Raw genomic sequence first — 11,412 nt, forward strand, 5'->3', positions numbered from 1 at the left:
ATGAGACTAAGTTTGATACTTACATGTCTTGCCCGTCTGAATTAAACTGCTCTGATGCAATTTGTTGAGGCTCCAGTTGATCTTTGCAGATCTGGTCTTGATGACAGAGAACCAGTGGTAGTCAGAGTATCTTTGGTGAATGGAAAGAAAAGGCCGCAGCCTGGCACAAGCTTGGGGGTCCTTAGAAACTTCTAGTTCAGCATCATCTTCACATCAGCATTTCAGAAAGGGACTAAGAGAGCTAAGAGAGAAGAAAACTGATCTTGTGATCAGTGATTTTTAAAGCATGAAGATGTCACACCCTCTGAAGGTGTGTGAGCCAATAAGAAGTGTTTTCCTTTGGAGGGAAATTTCTTTAAGACCCATTGTTCTAACAGGCCTTTGAACATGTAATTTGATTGGATGTTTAACACAAGAATCTTAAAGATGCTTATAATACTAATGCATCACAAAGTTAGCGAAATGTAATGTAAATTAACAAATGGGGGACAAAGATTGGAGTTTATAGAGACTAAACATGCCACACATATGATTTTGGTAAACCATATATGCACCAAAGTCTGAAACATTAATCCAAAAGTTTACAAGAATACAAAGGCCAAACCACATAAAAGGAAAATCATTAGATGGGAAAATTCAAGTAGAATTCATGTCATTCATAAGAATTAAGTGAGCGTCACAGCCCTCTGCAAATTCCTTTTTTGGGTCGTAAAACTCTTATCAGTCTCAATTAGGGCTGTCACTTTTGAGAAAAATCAAATTCGAACGGATATCAAATATCAAGCAATGTATTCGAATATATTCGAGTATCTACAAAAAAAATAAAAAATTGTCCGCTCAGGCGTTCTGTGCGTTATCTTCCATTTTCAAAACAGGGTGGCTGTTGGCTATTATTCGCTTGATTTGGTCATGGGCCTAAGCTACAATACGTTTAGAGCACCTGCTACTGGATGAGATGGCAAACAATAAAATAAAAAAACACACGGTCTAATCATAGACTGTAAAAAATGCGCTACACATGGCACTTTAAAAACCGGATAGTTTATTTATAGTTCGATTACGGATATTTCACATCATGTTCGAGTGCATATTCGAATATCGATTAAAAAGTGACAGCCCTAGTCTCAATGTGTCCTGTAATAGGACACCGCGTTCTGCCAATGTGTTAGCTTCACTTGTGATGTTAGTTTTGGGGAAGTTTCACAGGCCTTTGTTGGGAGAGTGAGTTTTCTGGATTATTGATTAAATAATACCGTCTGATTGGTCCAGACGCTACACATTTTACATGAAGACAATCAGTAACTTCTTTTAGATTCCTTTTAACAAATTATTTCGAGCATCAAGAGAAACATGCCTTTTGTCATATAACCACATTCCAAACTTTCACGCAGTTTGGATCCCCACTGCAGTGCAAGCAGGACCTTGCACATTCTAATAGAGATAATAAGTAAGCTACAAGCAGTCGATGTACTTTGTAAAAAAGTTGATGTGCTCGGTTGATATGCTTTGGTAGCTAGAGGACTCAAAGTCTACCTTTTGTCCGAAAGGTGTCTTTATAAAAAATCTATGTTTAGTAGGTTTTTTTCTGTTAAATATAACGAAAAAACCAACTTGATTATTTTGCAGACTGTGTGGAAGAAAATTAGGTGAGAAAGTGGTGATGTCTTAATGGTTAAAGTCTTAAAGGAGTAGCTCACTTTCAAATGAAAATTAGCCCATGATTTACTCACCCTCAAGCCACCCTATAGGTGTATATGACTTTCTTCTTTCAGACAAATAATACAATCGGAGTTATATTAAAAAATATCCTGGCTCTTCCAAGTTTTATAATGGCAGTGGACTGCAACCAAAAGATTGAAGCTCAAGAACGTGCATCCATCCATCAAAAAGTGACAGCCCTAGTCTCAATGTGTCCTGTAACAGGACACCGCGTTCTGCCAATGTGTTAGCTTTACTTGTGATATTAGTTTTGGGGGAAGTTTCACAGGCCTTTGTTGGGAGAGTGAGTTTGCTGGATTATTGATTAAATATAATGCATAATTTGTGTGTGTCTGATTGGTCCAGACGCTACACGTTACATGAAGACAATCAGTAACTTATTTTATATTCCTTTTAACAAATTATTTCGAGCATCATACCTGCGCTATCAGAGCATCAAGAGAAACATGCCTTTTGTCATATAACCACATTCCAAACTTTCACGCAGTTTGGATCCCCACTGCAGTGCAAGCAGGACCTTGCGCATTCTAATAGAGATAATAAGTAAGCTACAAGCAGTCGATGTACTTTGTAAAAAAGTTGATGTGCTCGGTTGATATGCTTTGATAGCTAGAGGACTCAAAGTCTACCTTTTGTCCGAAAGGTGTCTTTATAAAAAATCTATGTTTAGTAGTTTTTTTTCTGTTAAATATAACGGGGGAAAAAAACCAACTTGATTATTTTGCAGACTGTGTGGAAGAAAATTAGGTGAGAAAGTGGTGATGTCTTAATGGTTAAAGTCTTAAAGGAGTAGTTCATTTTCAAATGAAAACTAGCCCATGATTTACTCACCCTCAAGCCACCCTATAGGTGTATATGACTTTCTTCTTTCAGACAAATAATACAATCGGAGTTATATTAAAAAATATCCTGGCTCTTCCAAGTTTTATAATGGCAGTGGACTGCAACCAACAGATTGAAGCTCAAAAACGTGCATCCATCCATCATAAACAAACCCCAAACGGCTCCAGGGGGTTAATAAAGGCCTTCTGAAGCAAAACTATGGGTTTGTGTAAGAAAAATATGAATATTTAAAACTTAATAAAGTAAAATAACTAGCTTCCGGCCAAACGAACACACGGATTCCATTTGAGTCTCATATTTACTGCTCATATTTACACTATGATGAACGACGCTACTTCTGACATCATAAGTTTTGTAAGTTGCGCATTAGGGGCAAGTAGACTGTGTATGGACGTTTGGCCTGAAGCTAGAATTTTACTTTGTAATGTGTTAAATATGAATATTTTTCTTACACAAACTCATCGCTTTGCTTCAGAAGGCCTTTATTAACCCCCCGGAGCCATGTGAAGTTCGTTTATGATGGATGGATACACGTTTTTGAGCTTCAATCTGTTGGTTGCAGTCCACTATAAATTATAAAACTTCGAAGAGCCAGGATATTTTTAAAAATAACTCTGATTGTATTTGTCTGAAAGAAGAAAGTTATATACATCTACTCTGAACTAATCTTTTAAGGTTTAAAATCAGTAAAACAAGCAATTTACAGAATACATACAGTGGCACCAGAAAGTATTTGGAGACTCACTTTTAAATGTTTGAATTTCACTGTTTTTTTCCCACAAGAAATTCAATATAATATCTGTCATCTTGCCCTTGCTGCCTGTCATCAGCTTCAAATGTAAAGAGAACCAGTATGTTCCTGATCTTGTTGTGAATGATTCACTAGTGAACTCAAAAAAAGAAAAAGAAAAAAAAGGTTTGCCTTCAAAATCTTTAGTCAAATTAATTTTAAAAAGTTAAATATGGTTAAAATATCACTCAGCTTTTTTTAATTTATGAGATCTGGATACTTTTCTCACTCTGCTACTAAGGGCATGCTTTGCTGCTTAAGAATCGAGATTGTCAACTATTCAGGCCCTGCCTACTGTTGGTTGTTTAAACTCCCCTTTCAGGATAAAAGCCTGTGCCGCATGATGTGCTTAAGTGCTTGCAGACTTATAAGACAATCTTCTTAGCTCTTACCAAAACTACAAGCTCATATGCTTGTAATTATTGCTGATTATGTATGATAGGATTTTTAGAATGGCTGCTTCTGTGTTGCTCTTGTGTCTTTTCTGCCTGGGATCAGCAGAGGCTGGAAAGTTATTAGTAGTTCCTACAGATGGCAGCCACTGGACAGGCATGAGGCCTTTGGTGGAGGAGCTTGGCCGTAGAGGAAACCTGGTGGTGGTCGTCATCCCAGAAGTGAGTCTGAGTATGGGTCCTTCACAACACACCACTACTCTGACATATCCAGTACCCTACACCAAGACCCAGCTACAAGAGCAGGTGAATGCAAGTGTTTCTACTTTGATAAGTAAAGATTTATCTACAGATCTGGCCAGGTTTCAGAGTTTCCTCAACACTATGGATCTGCTTAAAGTTATTATAACCCGGAATGCTGAGGGTTTGCTCTCCAACGAAGCTTTGATGAAGAAACTGCAAGATTACAACTTTGATGCTATTCTCACAGATCCATTTGAGCCTGTTGGAGTTATAGCTGGTGAATATCTCTCAGTTCCAGCCATTTATATACAAACAAGCCATCCTTGTGGTGCCGATGCTCTTGCCAGTCAGTGTCCAGTTCCAGCCTCTTATGTTCCACAACCTTTAACTCACTTTACTGACCACATGAATCTCTGGCAAAGAAGTGTGAACCTAGTAAGGAATCTCCTGCAGCCCATGGCTTGCAGACGTATGTTTGCTCGTGCAGATGAGATCGCCTCACATGTACTGCAGAAAAAAACATTGATGGTGGAGATCATGAGCCGTGCAGCTCTCTGGTTTATGCATTCAGACTTTGCTTTAAAATTTCCACGTCCTTTGATGCCAAACATGATCGTAGTCGGAGGAATGGACAGCAAGAAAGCAAAACCTCTGACACAGGTTAGTAATTTAATAGCTCTTATTTTGCCACTACTACTGATTATCATCCTCAAATGTAAAGTAAAATTTGCCAATATCACAGTTTCAAAAGAAAGACACTTCAGAAATAATATAAATAAACTCATTCATATATTCAACTGGAATGAAATACCTCTCAATAGGTCTTTTCATGATCAGACAGCAGTTTTTTTTTTGGAACTTTTGAGAGATTTTAAGTAATTTGTGAAATTTGCAACAGTAAGTGGGATCAAGTGATGCATGCATTAAGACGTTGGAAGAGGGAGAAACTCTCTGAGCCTTTTCACAGGTCTGTGTGAGAAAAGAAAAGAATAGTTCTAAAACATGTTTGACACTTTCTGGAATTTTATCTTTTTACAAAACTCTATGAACTAGTTCTTAGAGTTTCTGTAGTTCTCCAGTTTCTGTGTCCAGGGGCAAAGAGCAAAACCTCCCCAGCGCCCACACACCTCCTCCTCCACTCCGTTCAACACAATGTGCTCAGTGAATGCATGTATCAACAGAAATATATTTAAATTTTCTCACCCTAGATGTTATTAATATTTTAATCATATCATCCATTTTATTATTTATCTTTTTTGACAAGTCCTTAATTTCAGTTGTTAACTGGCTACTGTAATTTTTTTACGGTAATTCCAGTAGCAGTGTGCAATCTCACTCTAAACTGATGCAGTTGCCTTGCAGATCCTACAGAGGGAAGTCTCACTGTTGGAAACTATGAGGCATGCATGGTTTTGGACTGTTAGTTTTTGTATAAGCCAATCATGCCAGACATGATCACAATTTGGAAGCTTAGCTGGTCAACAAGGCTTCTATCCCTATAAACACACATGCAGATAAAAGGCCAGTATTTGAAGACAGGCTGTGTTTGATTTTTATCTTCAAGCTCATTCTTCACTATTTAAAAAGAAATGTTTAAAAGGGCACAACTAGAATTAGTAATGAACTTTAATTAGACATTGTTTCACAGATCTTAGTGTCTGTTTCAAATGTAGCATTTTAAAGTGTCTTGGTTTTTGGTTAGTGCTTGTTTAATAGGTTATAGATTAGTGATAAATAGATATTATAGTATTCTGTAATATTTCAATTTATGTTCAAATGTGAGGTAAAATTGCAAATACAAATTTTAACACGTCCTCATCCATTTTTAAATATTTAGTTACTCTACCAGCACATCCAGTATTTTGCTTATGTTGCACCTTATGACATTTCATGCTACCATGAGTTTTGCATTTGACAAAAATCATTTATAAAAAGTAGTTTTCCTCACCCCCAACCCCCCACCCCGCTTTTTAAAAATCTTTTTAAACTTTCACCCCGATTGGTTGCTTCACCACCTTATTTAGATAAAGCCCCACCCAGCTGCTGATCTCCACCTCTGCTTGCATAAACCAGACTCATTGTGAGATATTGGTTGTACATGAAAAGAGATTTTATTGTAATAAAAAAAACAGATTTGTGAACATTAGTGGAACTGAAGGTGTTCGAATAAACCCGAAACACACGTGATTCGTTGTCATGCGGTGAATCCGGCCAATCGTGAAACAGCTCTGTCGTCATCAGAGCTCGTGCAGCAGCTCTGGAGAAGCTGCGCAGAATGAATCAGCCGGCTGCTCTCGCGGTACTTTGATGGCATACGTCACAGTCACGTGTCATCGGCACTGTCTCAAGTTGGACAAAATTTCAAACCAGCATACACTGCTTCAAGTCAGCCGCCGATCGGTCTGCGCACCGCTGCATGAAGTCAAACAAGCCTATTGTCTTATATTATACGGAGATGAGAGAGTCTGTGGCTCTTACCATTGGAAAAAGTGTATAGGCTAGGATCACGTGAGCATGGCCGGACTTACCATTGGGCTTGACTGGGCTGCAGCCATACTGTCTATGGCTGCAGCCTATGGGTCGCGCCCAGTAGGGGTCCCCTCCCTTACCCAGAGATATCCAGAAATTATTAGCCGTATTTCCACTGTCTGGCCATGTGCAAGCAAGGGCTATAATCAGCCCAAAGTAGTGACTTGAGCGCTTGAAAACGCGTCTTTCCGCGCTCACGGAGTAGTTTGAAAGGCTATAGTTTGAAAGGCGGGAGGAGGCCTTAATATCCTCTGACTGAGAACTTCGAGGCCATAATCAAATGGCGCAACCTGATATTTATCTTTATTTCACAAAGAATAGCACGTATGTTGATCCGCATCTGCTCCATTGCGATCGGCTACTTTAAACAGCTTCAGTTAGGCTTTTAGTCCAAAAGAGAGCACATTTAGAAAAATCTTGATAAATTCTCATGTTCACGTCTCATTGCTTTACAGAGATCATTTCTATTAAATTTTTCAATAAATTATGTGCTCTGGAGAGTTTTGAGCGCTCTCTCCACTGCCATCACAATATAGGAAAAGACATAATCAAAATGATAAAAACAAACAAAAAACATTTAGGCCTAACGAGTTCCCGTTTTATATATTTATAACACGAGCCTATGATATGTGAGTTATCACACCAGCAAGAGTGCTGTTTTTCTGAACATCTGCAAAATCGCAAATGTGACATTTATACAACAGTTCAATAAAGTTACTGAGTCATTTTTATAGATAGGCCTACATTCTGTTTTTGCTCCGTCAAAGAAAACAGAACAAACAGCAGAACCGCTGCGCCTCCGAGCTACACGTGTTTTGTTCCTCAAAATATCTGCATTTTTGACAGAATCAGACGAGTAAATGATTCAATTAGGCTACCCCTTCATAAATACAGTCGTTTGTTATCTTAAACGAATTAGGATTTTTGAGGGAATCTGTTGAATAAAGGATTCAACTCCCTCATTAAGATGGAGACTTGCCGCCACCTACTGGCGGTGTTAGTTTCATAGTTAAAAAGTAGACTTTTTAATTTTTTCAATCATTTCATATTTCTACATTAAAATGTTTACATTTAAAACATTAATCTCAACATAATTTATGCAATTATAATTTGTTGTGTAAATCCATACATGCCATGTCTAAACAGCCTGTGTCAATCCAAAAATGGATACACAGTGTCTTTGCATTCTGGTTGAATTTGTTGACTAAATTTAAGAATCTGACATAAGAGGACAGATAGCTATGACAATGAATTTAAAAATACTGTTTTCTCTTGGCTTTATTATTAGAGTAGGATAAAAATATACTATGGAAGTCAATGGGACCCAAAAACTGTCTGGTTACTGACATTCTTCTAAATATCTTCCTTTCTGTTCAGCAGAAGAAAGAAATTCATACAGGTTTGAAACAACATGAGGGTGATTATATGATGGCAGAATTTTCATTTTAAAAGTGAACTTCTCCTTTAAGCTCATATAGTACTTCACTCTTGAAAAACAACTTGTATTAATGACCTTTAATTACACATTATTTTAGTGTCTATGTTATAGCATTTTAAAGTGAGTTGTTTTTTTGTTAGTGCTTTTTAATAGGTTATAAATTATAGATAAGTATTGCATTGTATTTTGAATTTTTGGTAAAATGTGAGGTAAAAAATGCAATTATACATTTTAACATGTGTCCTCATCCTAATTTTTTAAACTCTACAAGCATATCCAGTATTTTGCATATCTGAAAAAAGTCAGATAACAAGACCTGACATGTCATGCTTGCCAGAATCATTTATTTGAAAAAAGTTTTAAAGTAAACATCTGTGCAATAGTTACTTTGTAATATACTTTTCCCTTTTTCTTTTTTCCATTTTCATCTATGCCATTACAAGCCATATGCATTTTTCTCTGTTTAATTGTTTGCATGACATGACATATTTCTAAACTTTCACCTCTATATGATTGCTTCGCCACCTTATATAGATAAAGCCCCACCCAGCTGCTGATCTCCACCTCTGCTTGCATAAACCAGACTCATTGTGAGATATTGGAGTAGTTTAAGCTACACATAACCTGGTTGTTTCTCGTCGACCTCACGTACAGCTGGCAAAAGCCACAGTGAAAGATTTTATTATACCATTGATAAAATGGCAGGCGTGTGGTTGCTCCTGGTTCTGTTCCTCTTGGGTTCAGCTGAAGCTGGGAAACTGTTGGTTATTCCATCAGATGGCAGTCACTGGTTAGGGATGAAGCCTATTGTGGAGGAGCTGGGGAGGAGAGGAAACCAGGTGGTGGTCGTCATTCCAGAGGCGAGTCTGAGTATGGGTCCTTCACAGAATACCACCACTCTGACATATCCAGTGAACTACACTAAGGATGAACTACATGCATCATTAGAAGGCAATTTAACTGCAATTCTGAGTAATGACCTTTCTTCTGACCTGTCCAAGTTTCTGCTTTTCTTCTACCAAATGAACTTTCTTCAAACGTTTATAGTGAGGAATGCAGAGGGTCTGCTCTTCAATGAGGACTTGATGAAGAAGCTTCAAGACTACAGATTTGATGCTATTCTCACTGACCCGTTTGAGCCTGTTGGGGTCATTGTTAGTGAATATCTCTCCATTCCAGCTATTTATATGCAAATAAACCTTCCTTGTGGTGTTGACACTCTTGCCAGCCAATGCCCAAGTCCTCCTTCTTATGTTCCACAACGTAATACCCACTTTACAGACCAGATGAATTTGTGGCAAAGGTGTGTCAACTTGGTAAGGACTCTCCTGCAGCCCATGGCTTGTAGATACATGCATACTTGCGCAGATGAGATCGCCTCACGTGTACTGCAGAGAAAAGCGTCTATGATGGAAATCATGAGCCGCGCAGCTCTCTGGTTTATGCGCTTTGACTTTGCCTTTGAATTTCCACGACCGTTGATGCCTAACATGGTCATGATTGGAGGAATGGCAACTAAGAAGCCAAAACCATTGTCACAAGTAAGCTCCCATAATTACATTTGCATGCAATTGCATGTACATTTGCACTAACAGTATCAGTGTCGTTGCTCTCTGTCTCTCTATCACATTGCTCACTTTTCTCTATCCATGTCTGTCATCAACTCATCATCATGGACTGTGAAAATAGCCAGCAAATGCACAAGCAAACCTCACACCATTATCTATACTATATAGAGAGAGTGTTTTGTCTAAATTAATGGTGTCTAATGGGCTGAGAAAGAGCAAGAAACTGTTTGGGTCTCTTTTTTTCAGAGCATGTCTATATTAGGACAGAATAATTCCAGAAATATGCTTCTCTTTAAAGATCTTTGCTTTAACAATATGAAAATTTGTATCTATCTCTTGTCACTGAGGCAAAGTACTTTAGTTGAAGGTTGACATCCTCCTTCCACACTGAAATACGCAGAGATTTAACTATTTTCTACCCTGATCGCACGTTATCATGATGGCTGATATATTCATTTAGATGGGCTAGCTCGAGTGGGACATATTAAAGGGCACAATGTTTGTTTGTTTTGTTTTCAACTGGTTCTGTTTCACATTTAGACATTTAAATTAATTTGTTCTCTCTTTAAAACAGCTAGTTAAACCAAATTTTAAAATGAAACCAGACATAGAGGGGGACCGGGTATGGTGGTAACATGGGGAGTAACTGTATAGCTGTAACACCACCAATTCCACCAATCAGGGATAAGCTAGGAGTCATTATTTACCCACTTCATCCCCTTACATAAAACTAAGCACAGTTTATTTGTTATAATCCCACATAATGCGTAGACAGTGGAAAAGAAAGACAGATAGATGTGTGGCTGCCAGTGTTTTTTTGTTTTTTAAGGAACTGGTGAGCTTTCAAAGAACAAGAAGTCAGTCAGATCAGTTGCAAAGAAAATGGTGAGAACCAGTGATGAGGATTCTGAGACCCCAGACAATGAAATCTTTATTTTGGCTGTATGGAATCATTTGGCAGCTCTAAGCCAAAGGAAGTGTGAGTAAATCGTTTCCTATGCAGTATCTGGGTCCACCTGCACTCCAGGGTTAACAACATTGATTTTTCACCATTATTACTCTGATTGAGAAATAACCACATTCTTTCATATAGACAAAAAAAAAGAAAACTGATTTTAGGTTCAAACTGATTAGATAATTAATAGCTGAATTCATAAGGGCTTACAGTATTCATAAGCATTTAATATTTATGGCATTTAGGTATTATATTTGAATTCAGTGTAGCCTATAATACGATTTGTGTGACAGAATAACCAGAGAGAAAGAGAAACATTAGATTTGATGTAAATAGGGTGTGTGGATGCATTCTAATCTATACTGTATGGTATGCTAGTATCTCTTTCGGGATACATGACAACCTTTAGTACATTTTAAGTGACCTGCTAAAGCCACTTTTTCCACCTGCATCATGAAAGTGTTTTGTGAGATTGACTCTTGTATATATTTTAACAGTATGTTGGGTCATGTTAGATTTACTCGTGTACTGAATTGCTCTGAAACCAGTGCAGGATTTTAGATTCAGATGTGTTTATCTTTAGACCTTTTGTCAGTTCTATAAATTCATTAATTTTAATCAAACACACTCATTTGTTTAAGATTAAGTTGCAAACAGGTCATTGTGTGTAAAAACATGTGCTCTGTAATCTTTCTCTCAGCACTTTCTTTCATTCAGAGTATAGTCTGCTTTTGACCGCACCTTGTATGTGAAAGTTCATGTGTTTGCGTGACTGCCTTATGTTCCTGTGTGTTTAGAGAGTTTGCATGATATGTGGGGCAATCCTGTACTGACAGACCATAGTGACTTGCAGAATTGTTTTGAACATTTTGTCAAAAGGTAAAGATAAAAGCAGTAACTTTAACCTCTAACAAACTCTGTACTTATGAACCAGA

The 11,412-nt window shown here is 37.7% G+C and overlaps 1 protein-coding gene across 4 annotated transcripts in view; it reads left to right on the plus strand.

Annotated features, from left to right (window-relative positions):
- LOC311087770 (UDP-glucuronosyltransferase-like) overlaps positions 1-11,412 on the plus strand; it is a 56,431-nt gene that overhangs the window by 22,450 nt on the left and 22,569 nt on the right. The window contains exon 1 of one of the 4 annotated variants that reach the window (XM_084121178.1): positions 3,689-4,647. The exons of 2 other annotated variants lie outside the window; for them this stretch is intronic. In XM_084121178.1, the coding sequence (XP_083977304.1) occupies positions 3,784-4,647 (864 nt within the window). In that variant the 5' untranslated portion in view covers positions 3,689-3,783. Of the gene's footprint in view, positions 1-3,688; positions 4,648-8,547; positions 9,496-11,412 lie in introns of those variants that run through there. One more of the 4 variants, XM_084121182.1, reaches the window with a different exon arrangement.

This window comes from Abramis brama, assembly GCF_963993115.1.
Source record: "Abramis brama genome assembly, chromosome: 8".
In the NCBI taxonomy this organism is placed as follows: domain Eukaryota; kingdom Metazoa; phylum Chordata; class Actinopteri; order Cypriniformes; family Leuciscidae; genus Abramis; species Abramis brama.